The sequence below is a fragment of the Diplotaxodon limnothrissa genome, linkage group LG10, assembly GCF_057381915.1.
Source record: "Diplotaxodon limnothrissa isolate DT_005_m linkage group LG10, D_limnothrissa_male_GT1.1, whole genome shotgun sequence".
Classification (NCBI taxonomy): domain Eukaryota; kingdom Metazoa; phylum Chordata; class Actinopteri; order Cichliformes; family Cichlidae; genus Diplotaxodon; species Diplotaxodon limnothrissa.
In genome coordinates, this window is record NC_140605.1 from 2,232,460 (window position 1) to 2,247,408 (window position 14,949).

At 45.1% G+C, this 14,949-nt stretch overlaps 1 protein-coding gene across 1 annotated transcript in view; it reads left to right on the forward strand.

Moving 5' to 3' along the window:
- The window catches only part of LOC146623700 (autism susceptibility gene 2 protein homolog), a 227,844-nt gene that overhangs the window by 157,818 nt on the left and 55,077 nt on the right, over positions 1 to 14,949 (forward strand). Inside the window, exon 3 of the mRNA XM_085364259.1 lies at positions 326 to 427. Within this exon, the coding sequence (XP_085220385.1) occupies positions 326 to 427 (102 nt within the window). The remainder of the gene's footprint in view (positions 1 to 325; positions 428 to 14,949) is intronic.

The window sequence follows — 14,949 nt, forward strand, 5'->3', positions numbered from 1 at the left end:
CCTGCTGCCTCAGCATGTGGTGTCTGCTCGGGAAGGACGGTGGCTCCATTTGAAGGTTCTGGAGGGGTCTTTGTCCCTGTTCTCTATTTCGTGGGCTGCGAGGAGTTTCATACTGTGAGATCAGATGGCGTCTATCTTTGGCAAGTGGAGTGATGGCTACAGAGTAGGCTCAGAAACATGACAGATTTACAGAGACAGCACTGCAGCTCCTGCCAGTTCTCACATATTTCTGCACCGGTTTCTGTGGGATGCCGATCCGTGCGCAGCTCTAAAGTGCACATTAACACTCTGTGTTTTAACCCTTGTTCTCTTTGTGTTTTTGTAGCTGAAGCCAGGGCAGAACAACTGTAAGGACAGCGACAGTGAGAGTGTAAGCGAAGAGTCCAAGCCTTCCTTCAGGAGCAGCTCCAGAGACAGACTGACAGACGTAAGAGCACCACAACGAGCACACCTGCTGCTCGCCGGCTGTCACAGCTCTTTTTATAGAGTGTAACATATTTCCTGCATATATGCAGATGGCCTGGTCATTTAATTACAAGCACATATTAAAAAGGCATTTACCTTGAGCTGTAAAGCTAAGATCTGACTTCCTAGCAGCCTTACAAAATGCTTGTGGTTACTGATAATATTTCTGTTTAAACAGATTAAACCCAGCAGGAACTGTTTATTGCCTTAAAACGCTGTAAAATGAAAGCTGTGCCTGCACTTCCAGTTTATTTCATTACACTTGCACTTTCAAAGAACTGCACTGTATTACTGCAAAGCCAGTTCATGTTGCAGTAGCAGCAGTGTTACAGTTGAAATTTATATTGCAATGAACCAGCATTTTTCACCCAAACTAAAGGTAAGTTATTATTGGGTGTGACTGATCCAGGCTGGACCTCAGAAAGCACCCAAGTCCAGTCTCTGTTTGCATTTGAAACAAACACACTTACTCTGACATGTTCTTGATGATTAATGCACCCAAAAACGCTCCATATTCATCGTGTGCGAGCTGAAGGCAAGTATAACCTGACAAAAGGACGAGCGGCCGCGTGTCCCTTCGCCCTGCGACATATTCCGAGATGTAAAGCGAGCAGACTCGTGGGACCTCGCTGCCGCACACCCACCCCTGCGCTTTGATTTGTGTGCCGAATCTACAGCAAAGCGATCAGATATGTGGCCATAATTAAAGCTGTCAGTAGGGAGGCGAGCTCGTCTTTGAGAAAGACACGGCCGAACGACTGAAGCAAAACTGATTCTGCGTGTAGCTTTACAGTGCTCGACTGGGCATGAAATGAAATAAGTAATTTGATGTTGACAACAGAAATTGAAATGATATCTGCTGATTTCTGTCTGCACTTTAGTGACAGTGCTGCAGAGTGATGGGACACATTTTGCTTAAACGATGGAGGTTTTAAATCTGCTCACCTGAGATCCGTACGGCCGACACGTGAAAACTATGGCAGCTTTGCCGTGACCTCTAACAACCTCGTGCTGCACCACAGGTTTGAAACAAGAACGTAGAATAAAAGCCAGTTTAGTTCATGTGTAAGTTCTGATTTAATCATGTTTCCTGTTGTCACACAGAATGCTATGAGTCGGTTTCTCATGGTATCGTGTTATTGCTTAGTATCGTGAAGAAAAAAGTTGATGTCACTGCAGATTTGAATAAAAGGGCAGGAATCTAGGTAACTCTTTATAATGCAGCCTGCAACTCAGCCTGTAATTAGATGCAATTTCAACACAATTTGTTTGAAATGACAACGTAATTATATTTACCTACAAATATGTAAAAGGCAGGCGAACCAGAGCGAGGCTTTAACAGGTCAGGTTTTTACAGGAAACAGAGAAATAATTAAACTGTAACTAAATGTAATTAACGTGATGTTGTGTCTAATTTTACGGTAATTTTTCAGAAAAGCAATATTGCACCATCAATATGTAAACATACGTGGCTCAGAGTGGAATAATCTGTCCTTTTTACGTAGTAGTTCAAAGTGCAGTATGCTGACGTCCATGATGGAAATCCTAATATCCGGCTGTTCTTTTATTTTACAGTGTAACTGTGATAACGACTGCTCCTTACCAACTTACAATAAAGTAAATCAAAATATGCCGGCCTGTGTGATCTTACAGTGACTGAGGCGAACTTCTTTTCTTTCATTATCGCTGTTTAAACATCACTTTCAAAGAAGCGCACAAAACCCAGACGTTAGGACAGATTACGCTGTTCCATAATATGGCCTGCCCCCCCACAAAGATCTGCAATCTTTACTAAAAGATTATGTACTTATGCAATCCTTAATTTCAGTCTGCAATAAACTTTATCGTGCAGTACAGTCATTTTTTCCCTGTAAAAGTCCTGATTCGTTGCCTCCTTATTCTAGTTCACCTCCATTTTTAAGTATTTGCATGGAAACATAATCATGTTGTAATTTCAAATAAATGATGGAGATTCCATTCAATGAGTCATAAACCACTGTTCCCAGTACGATCTGTCTCGACTTCAGTGGGTAAACACTTTGCTCCGTCACTGCGATGATGTGCACTGCACGCTGTGTTAGGGTCCACCTTTGTTTTTCAGCGACTTCTAAGAGCCATTGAATTTAATTCAATTGCATTTAGATATATGAAATAAGCCCTCGAAGTCAATATCATGAGAGGTGTTAGCATATGTGTGCATTTTGTTGGAACTAAATTAAAAATGATGTTCCCAGTTTGTTTGTCGTTGCATCTTCTCATGTAGGAACCGTGTGCTTTGCTGCAGCGCTGCTTCCCACTGCTTCATCACAGCAGACTGAGCGTGTCCCAGACGATGTGCTGAAAGCCGGGCTGCATAAAGACCTCCACGTCACCTTAGTCCAGACCTTCCCAAAGTGGGGGGCCCGCCCACAGAGCCATTGCAGGGGGGGCGCGGTATGAAAAGGGGGGGGGACAAAATGCTTGGACACAGTTAGCACGGGGCGCCCACAGAAACGCAAAGCAGGAGATGAAGCATCGCTGAATATGTTTCCAAAGACTAGAAAATATGGTGAAGCAAATCTTCCCTTTGGCTTCACCTGCACAGGTGCTGAGGTAGGTCTCCCTGCAGGATTGGTTTTCCCTGCGTCGGGAGCAGCGCTGGGCTCTCCAAGTCACAGACAAACAGGATCCCACAGCTGTTTATGTTTTTAAACCCATTTTGCACAGAGAGGTGTTTTTTGAAAAATGCATTGATCACAATGTTGAACATTATTACACAGGAAAAAACAACTACATGTAAAATAATCCCACTGTGACGCCGCTGCCTTTGTAAATGGAGGAACAGTAACTGCGTGTAAAACCTGCAGACAGTCAGATTAACAGTATTGTGTCTCTTTCATTCTGCATTTCATCTCATGTAAACGTGGCGCACAGCGTGATGTGAATAAAGGCTCATACCTTTGACGCTGCGTGACCAACTCTGTATTCCTCGTCCACACGTAAACGCAAAAAAAAGAGTGTGGTTGGAGGATGTGTTCGTGCATGTGGGGGGGGGGGGGGGGCGGACATTTTTCTTGTAAAACAAAGGGGGGCCCAGCAAAAAAAGTTTGGGAACCACTGCCTCAGTCGGTCACACAACAGGGTCTTCACCTCCTGTCCCCACGTGCTTCTTCAGACTTTTTGCCATACTGACAGTATGACAGACTGACAGAATGATTTAAAATGGTAAATTTACTTGTTAATGTTATTAAAAGTTACTAGCAAAGCTGCATGCCTGCAGCTCGCTCCGTGCGTCTGTTGCTACAGAAGTCTGTGTATGAAACGTGGCACCGCGCACTGAATCTGGACCGCTCGCGCGGTCCTGCTGCACAGAGGCTCCATTGCAATGTGAAAACAAAGACAAAGCATCTAAGTCACTCATTAGTATCAGGGAGCAGTGTGAGACATGAGCTCGCTTTGACCCCAACTGTTCATTAGACCAACAGTTCGCTAATGATATTTGCTGTAGCACTCCCTTCCCCTCACGGAGGGACTTCGCTCCGATGAAGCAGATGAACTGAGTTTGCCGACCTGGCGCTGGCTGGCAGGGAGATGGAGGCCAGAGGAGGTCAGGCCTGGCAGCCTTTACTCTCCCGCTCGCCTTCCCTCCTCACTCCATCCTGCCAGCTCATTAAGGCCTACAAATGGCACATCAGCTCGGCCGTGTTTGTCTCAGCCCCAAACCCCAGCTAAATTGGCAGGCTTAGCTGCGTTTGCTCTGAAGCTCCGGGTTCCCTTTTGGGTTTGTTTGAAGCCGACATGGCAACTAACCCCCACATCCCCCACCGCACCCCACCCCTTCAGTCTGGGTGGCAGGCATTCAGGCAGGCAGCAGTCCTGAGCAGAGGGAGTTTGCTGGATCGGGGAGGGCAGGGAGCTCTGGATGAATCACTCCCGTTTAGTCTCTGCGGCAAGGGGTGAAATGCCATCATTACCCTGCTGCCTATCAAATAAATTGGCAATTACGGGCCTGGGATTGCGAGTAAACAGCATGTTACTCCATTTTTTCCCCACCCAAGGCTCTTGATGAGAGGCGGGTGCAGTAGAGAGGAGTTGCGCAGTACTGGGTCAGAGCCCGCCAGTCAGCATTAGCCAGCTTGATGAGAGACACAAGAGGGAGACTGTAATGAATGCACCCCTATATTTCAGTCAGCCAAGCTTCCTGTTGCGTCCCGTATCAGCTGCATTTCTCAGTGAATTCTGTCGCATTGTAACAGAGCAGTGCACTCCAGCCCTTTGGATACCTTTGCCCTGTGTTGTTGTTCTATAGGGCAGCGATTTATGTATGTTGTAACACTACTGCTGAGAGACCAGCAGTAGTGTTACTGGCTCCATTGCAGTGAAATACATTTCAGGCAGTTTTTCTGACTGAAATGAAAATGTGAAAAATTGCGGGTTCTCAAACCCCGGCCCGTCTCCGCCTTGAAGGTTTTCTTTAAGTGAGCTCTTTGAAAGTTGTTTTTAATGAAACATCTGGAGGTGATATTGTTAAAAGTCGAGCACACAGTCTCCCCGAGCTTTTGAAGCGGTTTCAGTCCAAACATAGCTGAAGTTTCTCTTACAGCTAGTAAATCTGAACTCCGTTATTACTGGCTCTCCGACCAAAGTGCGGCGGCCTGTTTGGAATCCCGCATGCATGTGGTGAAACCATTTCAAACGCTCAAATTACAGCTTTTGGAAACCGATCAATGTCATAAAGTGTGCTTGTTGTTGTAAAGATCACTATTATGATTAGATTTGCTGCACCGTGTTTCGTCCTTGACCCTGCAGTGAGGCCTTTTCCCTTTGAGCTCGCTGACCAAGTTAACTGCTTATGTAATGCGACCGGACCCGTCTGTCCGTCCCACCTCCTCAGTACATTCTCCAATTATTTCCTGACACTCTGATGTAAATGAGGTCACAGTCCCCCTACGTGTCCAGATATGCTGGCCAATTTGCTCCAACGCAGAACTTGTAATTGCTTGCATCAATTATCTGTCTCTCTGTCTGCCGCTCGATAATTTGAAATGTTTCTTATTAGAGACAAGCATTTAGATATGGAAGTTGGAATGTTGTACCTATAATTAGCTCATTATCCTGGGATCGTACTCGGAGGCTTCGGCGTGTGCGTAGTGATGCTGTGAAGTGCAGTGCAGGGACCTTTTCGACTCTTTAAAGGCGTCTCTTACAGACACTGGATTTCCTGTAATCCAGATTGTGAAGAACAGCAGCAGAATAGATGTAGCGGTGCTTTGGGCGCCGATAGGAAAACACGCTCGTCCCATTTATATGGAGAAAATATTTCAGGACTTTTTAAATGCACAGATTCAGCAGCTTTCGGTTGAGTAATCTGAACAATGACGAGCCGAGATGCACGAGAGATGTTTTACCGTTAGACCTAAATATCATCTGCTTCAATGATCATAACGATAATATGAAATAGAAGCTTTTAACAGGACTGTTCAGGCCATCTGGGCTTTAATACAAAAGTGTCTCCCTGTCCACAATCAGAGCCTCCTGCCTTATTTTTCTTTTTCTGTCGGGTTTGTTGGCTCAAACGCAGCTTGGCAGAGGATTTAGACATCACTTGATTTGTCTGCTTCTACATCGCCCTGATAGGCTCTCTCCCAGGAAGTGCTCTTCCCTTTGTTGTTCTTTCTTCTCATTCACGCGGGCAGATTATGACACTTTGTGACGTTGCAGTCTGGCAAAATTATCATGCGCCTCCATCGCCCTGCCAATTCCTGGCAGCGGAATGTCCGTCAGGGACCAGTGAGAGGTGCGTCTCTGCGAGCGCTGAGGGCACAGCAGCCTCTCTGCCTACATTTACAAGAGTTTAGCTCTGCCACATCTCCTCTTAAGAAATATAATTAAAATGAGAGATGCACAATGGTGCGTCGCTCATTGTCTGAGCAGCCCTCGGGTGGAGAATACACGGCGCTTTGATAATGCTTTACTACTCCCAGAGGCATCGACAGAAAAATCAGAGAAGCATTGTGACCTTTGCTGTAAATATATTCCTGTAAATCCAAAGTAAGGCGCTTTAATTGCTGAAAGTGACACGGAGAGATGTCGGTGTGGTAGCAAACTGTTGGCTTATCCTGACTGAATGCAGTCTTTCACTGCTGTGGATGATAAATCTATTCTCATGGAAGATTAATGGACTGGAGAAGTGGTGTTGAATGTCATTGTTGAAGGTTGAAAGTATCGAGCGCCTGAATCCTATCCATATGTTTTCAGGAATGACATAAATAGGCTCAGCCGGAATCCATTTTGACTTATCAAGCTTAAACCAGTGCCAGAGCCATGCAATACTTGCCAAGTATTCAGGCTCTGAGGCGTCCAATAACAAATCCTATTCCACATAATTTGAACTGAAATTGGCTATGGCTATGCGCTGCCACCCTGTTTTTGCTTTTGCAGTGCATCCCGCTGCTCTTGGCTACATATTACTTCCGCATTCCCTGCAACCCAACCCTATAGCCCCAATTTTTTATGTCATCCCCAGCTCTGGTGAGGGAGTCTCTCCTCTCTTTGTTCCAGCCTTTTCAGTGCGGAGGCTGTTCCGGTGGGGTAAGTTGAATAAGTGAAGCCCGGAGGAATCTCTACAAAGGTCTCACTCTGATTGGATGCATGCAGAGCCCAAGGAGAGAGCGCCGGTTGCCATAGCAATGAGAGCAATGTAGGAACTGGCTGCATGAAGGAGAAAAAGGGAAGCGGTGCTTTCTTTTGTGATGGGAGGTCTTCATCGACTGGCATTTCTTTTTATAAGCACATGTAAACACAAATATGCAAAGGCTCACAAACAGCACTACATGCACCTTTTTTACTCCCCACCCAAGGAGAAGCCGAGCAAGAGGGTGTACTTGAATCACAGTGGCCTGGTAGGGGTGTGCTCGCACCCAAGCTGGGAACCAGAGAAAACACAATCAAACGCACTGGGAGTCCAAGACCATCTCTCCCTCATGACTGGCCATTCATTGCTCATCACTTACTCCTCTGTGCCAGCGAGGCTCATCATAACAGCTTTAAACAAAGACGTGATGAAAACGCCTCTTTATTTTTCTGTACCGCTTCGTGTGCAGCTTTCAGCTTTAGATCAGCGGTCCCCAACCTTTGTTGCGCCGCAGACTGGTTTATGTCCGACAGTAAAATAAAACCAGTTCTGGTACCAAGATTCATTCATAGCAGACCCAGGGAAACCGAGTTAGCGATAAAAGCGATAACAAAATAATGATACAAACCCTGAAAACATTAAATTTCACACCCGAGCCTCAAAACTCGCGGCCCGGTACTGGTCCATGCCCCGGGGGTTGGAGACCGCTGCTTTAGATGAATTCAGTTAAACCAGCGGTCTCCAACCTTTGTTGCGCCACAGACCGGTTTATGCCCGACAATATTTTCACGGACCGGCCTTTAAGGTGTCGCGGAAAAATGCAACAAAATAAAACCAGTACTGGTACCGAAAAAAAGAAATTTATTCATAACACACGTGAAAAGACCCAGGAAAACCGAGTAAACGATAAAACGATAACAAAATAACGCTGAAAACCGATAAAAACCCTGAAAACCAGACATTTCACACCTGAGCCTCAACTCTCGCGGCCCGGTACCAAACGACTCACGGACCGGGGGTTGGGGACCGCTGAGTTAAACCATTCAAAGTTCTGAGGTCTGCCTATCTGTGAGCTAAACTGAATGTAAAAGTACCCGGGGAGTCCCCAGCAAACTTAACCCGTGTATCATTGAAGTGTGGCTGATCGGAAATGATTGATGATTGGAAAGCTACACGCCTTTCAGAAATGATTGACAAACTGGGGGGCAAAAAAGCTTCACTGATGCTTTGATCCTTTCACGTGTTATCATTCTTAAAGAAGTGACTTTGAAAACGATAATAAACGACGTACAGGTTGCAGCATTGCTTCTGTGCTTGTTGGTTCATCAGTTGGGTTTTGCTTTAAATTGGTGAAGGCTTCAGTAACCGTGGCTAACGTGGATACGCAGAGACAAACAAAGAAAAGGGTTAAACCACTCGGAGAATAATAATCATTCTACGACTGTTGGAAGCAAAAACACTTACAGGAAATGCTTCTCATCAAAAGACTCAATCAAATGATGTGAATGAATTCTCTGGTTTTCAGTTTCAGAACTTGATCCCTATGAACGGTGCAAACACAGCTTTGGAAAGCCATTTTCTGTACAGGGATGTTGTCAACAGTGCCGCAGTTATTTCGGTGGTTATGCCTGTTATGTACAGTGGGAAACGTGTCATTTGAAAAAACGACACTACTTACACGATCAAAAATACTTCAAAATACTAGAGAAGTGTTTCAGAGCACAGAATGACGGCGTCTCAAAGCAATATCGTGTTTTTCTTGGAAGGCGTCAGAGCCACGCTTCATCCCGTGTGCCGGAGAAGGTTTATTCTCTTATTGAAGACCTCTGTGACTGACAGCGCGACTGTCAGACATCGGATGTCACTCCACATCTATTTCTAAAGCTAGTGCAATTTCCCTTAACCCACAAAACAACAGTGCCATCAACAAATAAGCAAATAGATGCTGTAGATAGATGGACAGACACATATATGGACCAAGGAAGGCACCAAGACAGTGCTCCTGGAATTACAGTTCGACAAGATTATTCCAGAGACATTATTTCCCTCAAGTCGTGGGCTTAAGTCAAATTTGGAAGAGAAATGAAATTGCCAGCAGTGAAAAACCAGACTAGGTAGGAGTTCATGAGCAGAGAAATAACATTTTCATTTGTTTCTGCCCCAGTGGGAGACGAGCAGCCTTTCAGTAAATAGAGACAGCTATGAGAAATGATTTTTTTGGTCGGTGGGATATTGTTTTAACGTACACTTATCCATCTGCAATCTAGATGTCAGGCCCCAGGAATCTGCAGAATGGCCATTCTACTGTTGTCTTTATGACACGCAAGTGCTGGCCTCGTCTCGCCTCTGATTGTCTCCCTTAGTGTCCCGTTTCCACTGTAGCTTTGGTCTCGTACGTGGTCTTTTTTTAACGCCCGCTTTGTTAAGAGCGACCAGCTGATGCTTCTCTTTGGAATTCTGGAGTTTTGCTGGGAATTGAAATGAAAAATCCAGTTTGGCTTCTCAGACAGTCATCTCTCTGTGCTTTAAGCAGTCGTTCCTCTTTGTGTGTTGTGTGTGTTGTGTAGTCCAGTTTGCCTGAGGTTGTGATGTGTCACCCTCTGCTCTCCTGTTGTTGTTGTCACATGCATTTACACTTTGACAATAACTTGATACATTTCTTTTCATAATTGCAGTAAAGTGACTTTTGCCCAACAGTGTAGATGCACTTGGAAAAATGTCCACGCTGTGTTATCGAGGTTCAGTGTTATCTTGTTTCTAAGAGATTTTCAGCGGATTATTATGGGATTACTTTCACTTTGATAAACTGCAGCTGTCAACTTTTGTTACCTGTCTGATCAGTGAATATGTTTCTATATTCTACGACGTTGTAGTTATTTATACGGTGCATTACAATCTGAGATTAATTTGCAGAAGAAAAGCTTTGATCCACAGCTGTCAGCAGCGATGTTCTCCCAGGTGATTACGTCTCCTTCCTGTCGTGCACTGTCAGCAGTACATAAAGGACTCGTCACATGGCACATTCTGATTATTATTGATATTGAAAGTGGAATTGAATAAATGTGCGCGGTAATAAGATTAGGGTTTCCCAAGAGGCACGTGTCCCCTGCTGCATTTGTTCCTGAAGAGGCTTGGCGATCGTTTTCAGAGGCTTGTTTTTCATTCAAGCAAATTTCCATTTCAAACAGCGCAGTACCTACATCGAAACAAACCCCAGAAACGAACATGGTTGGCCATCTTAAATGGAACAACAGTGATCTAACTGTGAAGAAGGGTGAAACTGCACTGGAGCTATTTGTTTTGCATTATCAGAATTTTGCTCCACGTTGCTTTGCATATGCAATATCTGTCAATCCTGCCACGACATATTACAAATGTCCTCCACAGCAGTATGAGAGATGTGTCTCCATCTTCTTTCCACATTAACTGCTGCGATTAGCCCTCATTAGTGTTAGAAAGCTTACTCTGCTTAAAGTTTCCGATCGTAGGAGACGATATCGTCATGTCGCAACGTTACATGTTCAGCAAAAAGCTTTAAGCAGAGCGCTTGCATATGAAATGATGTGTGTGCACGCTGTGCATTTGTAAAATCTCTGGTAAACCAATTAGACAATCTGGCTCAGACTTGTTCAAAAGGAGTCACATCAGCTGTGTTTGGGTAGCAGTAAGGTCATAGGGCAGTGAATGGGCGCGTAGTACAGGGGATTGGATGGGATTAACCTTGGCCTGCCCCTTTGGCCCCGGGCCCAGGCGGCCCAGGAAGAGTGGAATTAGCCAAGCCAGGCAGGGCCATCTGATTCCAAGCCCTCATCCAATTACTGCCTTATCTCTCGGCCAAATGAGATCAATGCATGGAGGGCCAGGCGACCTGGCAGCCTGGTGAAGGTGCGATAATCAGTAGTAGGGAGCATGGCACTTAACTCCCTCGTGTCCCTGAAAGAGCCAGAGCGTGTGTTCGCAGCACCATTCACTGCCGTTAGCTCCTGGTGCCTGCTGGTGCCTGACCTACACTTTGCATAAGGACAACCTGGTGTGGTGCATTTAGGCTTCTTGGCTTTTTGCATTCGAGTGCTGCACTTAGCGAGGTGAACGATGTGCATAATTACAGTTTTGCCTCTTATCCTCGGTGAATCTACTCTGCAGATTACGCTGGCTAAAAGGTGCTAGTAGAGAGGAGGAAAGATGCATAATTGCTTTTTACATGTGCGCCATATAAAAGGCACTTTTAAGTGCTTTACTCTGGCCTAATAGAGTCCACTGTTATTTCTTCTGTCAATTAGTTTGGAAAACAAATGTTTGACGTTTGCTGGTGTAATTATAAAAAGAATTAACCTGTTGTGCGATAAAAGCAGGCAGTTGTGCTCCGCGCCAGCGCTTCTTGAGATGGAGTTGAAGCTGAATGAGATTCTCCAGTAGTTTAATTTCATTAATTGTTTTCTTGTGTTCTCATTCAATAATGGTAAAATACTGTTTGTAGACACCAAACCTTTCATCAAAAATGACGAAATCACGTTTTCCTTTAAAGCTGCACAAGCAGATCCGCGTGGAGGGCAGGTTTTCTTTCACAAATATATCATCGAAATGAAAGTTTTGGCCGAGTCTTTATATGATCTAAAGCTCTTTATATTTATTTCTGGTACTTTTGCCATGCTAGTGATTGTATTGCACCACTGGTGTGTCCCACAGCCATCTGGAGGACCATTCTGTGCTCACAGTATGGCCGGTGAGGGAGCCATTCTGGTGAATTTATGTTTGACTGTTTCTTCTCATGCTTGTGTTCTGGGCACGCGTATCCATTGGAGAGCAATAGGTAGCTCTGAAAGAGTTCCTGTCCTCAGCTGCGGCCCTGCGATCGTACATCTGTATCTGCCATGCAGACCTCCTCCTCCCACCTGTCCCCGACTGCGTCTACTCTCTTCAGCCCAGTTGAATTAAAGTCCTCTTAAATTCACCGCAGCAGACCAGCCGCAGAGGGAAAGCTGGCATCACAGGGGCCCTCTGACAATCAGCACCCGGCTAGAAAGCACTAATGAGCGCTGGGAGGAGACAGACAGTGTTGGCGGCCTGCATAAAGGCAGCAGCAGCAGTGGCGGGGGGTGTTAGGGAGGGAGGCGGCGGGCTGGCGCGTTGCTGGGATGGGTCCGGCACAGCCCTGACTAGATTAGCTTCCAGGGGGCAGAGCTGCAGTCAGTTTTGGAAAATATCACAGCCCATTAGTTAGGAGCAATGAAATGGAGTCAACTTCTGGGACTCCATTAGGCACGCTGCGCTTAGGCAGACAGCGTCCCTCGGTGTGATGTTGCTATTCTGGAAGGATTGAGCACAGAGATATAATTGGACTGGGGAAATCAAGCAAGTTTCAGTAGTCCTGGTGGGGCTCTCAGACAGAAAATGAGAACACAGGCCTTTGTATTTTCTCTCCCTGTTAGCTTTGCAGGGTTTTGAGAAACACGAGTGAAAAGGCAGCCAGTGTTCTCGTTCCTCTCTGCCTGCACCCTCCTTCTGCTTTGCTTATTGGATTTTACCATCTGCTTTAAATTCATTTTTTCTTTATTCCAGGCTCCAGCTCCGGCTAACCCTAAGCTAAACAATATGCATTTATTCATCCGTGCTTTTCTCTAAGCATTGATGAGGCTGAGGATTGTGCTTGATAATAAACACGGCTTAGTCTAACACAGGCTGCTTGCTAAGCCTCACAAGGCTGTTTACTGGAGATCAGCGCCAGCTAACTCCATTAGTTTGGAGTATACAATAGCACTGCCCAAGCATATTTTCTTTCTTCCCTGATGTGACCTCCTTCTGGATAGCGAGCTCACATTTTGGTTCTTTAGGCAGAACTCAGATGTAGATGGAGCAGACAGGCCTCAGTGCTTCAGGTAATTGATGTGCAGTTTTTAGCACCATCCTGGGAGATTTTCATCCCTCCAATTTCTAGTGGGCATGCATCACTTGGTTTGCCCAGAACGCTTGATAAACTCTGTCCTAAATAAAGGACATTTTGCCAATTCTCCGAGTTAATATACTTCACAGTCGCAGTCCATCATGTTCTTCTCGTGCTTTCGGTTTAGTGGCGGGTGAATAATGAGATTCTGATGGTGGTGACTGTTTGCTGCCTCGTAACAGTGTAACAGTAACACGGTGGCCAGTGCGTTAATGCTGTGAGGACCCCGGTGTCGAATAATAACACGTACACGGGGATTTTTGAAATGTTTGGGCCTTTTGTCCACACGTAAACGCCGTTTGGGTCACTGAAAACTGCGATTTTTAAAAACTCCTGCCAGGATGTTTTTGCGTTTAGGTGTGGACGAGGAAAACATTCGATACTTTGGTGTCACGGTTTGATATTTTTTCGATACAAAAAAATGTTCATGCTTTTTTAATTTGTCATTTATTTAAATTATAAATATATATTTTAACTCAAAAGTACAGTTTTTAAATTTAATGTTGCTGAAACAACAAAGTAATAAAATAATAAATCTATCTGATGGAGGAATCACTCATCTTTGGAAAAGAGAGTTTATTACAGAGAAATGTCTCTTTCAAAATAAAAGCTATACTATAGCTTCTTCTGGGCTATATTCTCAGCAGCATATTAAACATATCAGGTCCCCATAAGGAGAATCCTGTGCTAACGGCTGTCTAAATGACTCGGGTAAAGTTTGTAGCATGCTGCTTGTTGTTTTTGTCTGCTTCCACTTGTCTTTGCACTAGGATGCTGTCGGAGTAAATGTGCAGTCATATTCATTTTGTTCCCACTAGTGCTGTCAGCGTTAATCTGAAATGACGTTAACGCCATAACGCGGCAAATCTCCGTTAACGAGCTACCGCGGATCGCCCCGTGCGTGGGGCTGGACGGCGTCAACATGTTAACGAGCTAACTGCGCTAACACACTAGTTCCCACCCATGTAATTAAGCATTACGTGGCACATCCAACATACTGTTTTACTTTAGTCCATGACTCGCTTACCTTCAGGGTCATACGTCACATGAAAACCAAAATAGTTCCAAACGCCAGATCTGAATGAGGGTGGGGGAGGTTCAATTTGCCATGTTGCAACGAGCTTAACTTCTGTCTCGCTAGCTTGCGCTGCGCTCAGTGAATCTGCGTTCGACTACTCCGCCTAGGCTGCACTGTCGAGCGCAGATCCACTGAGCTCTCAACACAGACAGCATCGTCAGAAGGAAAGTTGATAAAATAAATTAAAAATGTTGTATTGTTCGATACATATGCGTACTGAACCGAAAGCACTGTATGAACGGTTCAATATCGATACGAGTATCGTTGCACCCCTAACAGTTACTGTCCATTTACAACGACAGACTGAACTTCGCCATTCACACTGTTAAGCCTTTAATCAGGTGCTGTGAAGACTTTGAAGGGATCGGTAGACACGATCTGTCCATTTAGTGTAACTGGTTTTGTGATTGATGAGCACAATTAAAGGTCGCAGGGAGACGTTCATTAAAACAAGCTTGTTTTTTCTTTTTTGGTGGTTTAACGTGGAATCATGGCTCTCAGCACTGAGAAGCTGAAGCATGATAATATATGATTCACTGTGATGGTCCTTGACAGATGGACTGTGCTGCATCTTTTTGCCTCAGCTCTTTGTCCTTTTCTCTTCGCAGACGATATGCCTTAGCAGGAGAGTGTTGACATTTGCGCACCTCTTGGGAACACATCACTGTGAATGTTATCAGCACCTTAAAGACAGCCCTCAGCCCTCATACATCCCTAGTAGGTGCTTTCAGCCGGTACCTCAAAGGGCACACCCGGCCTCAACCTTCCACCCCTGACCTGTCTGGCAGGGTAAAGAAAGAGCACCTAACGGCTTCTTTGATGGTTAAGGAGGGTTGTAAAGAATGGGTGAAA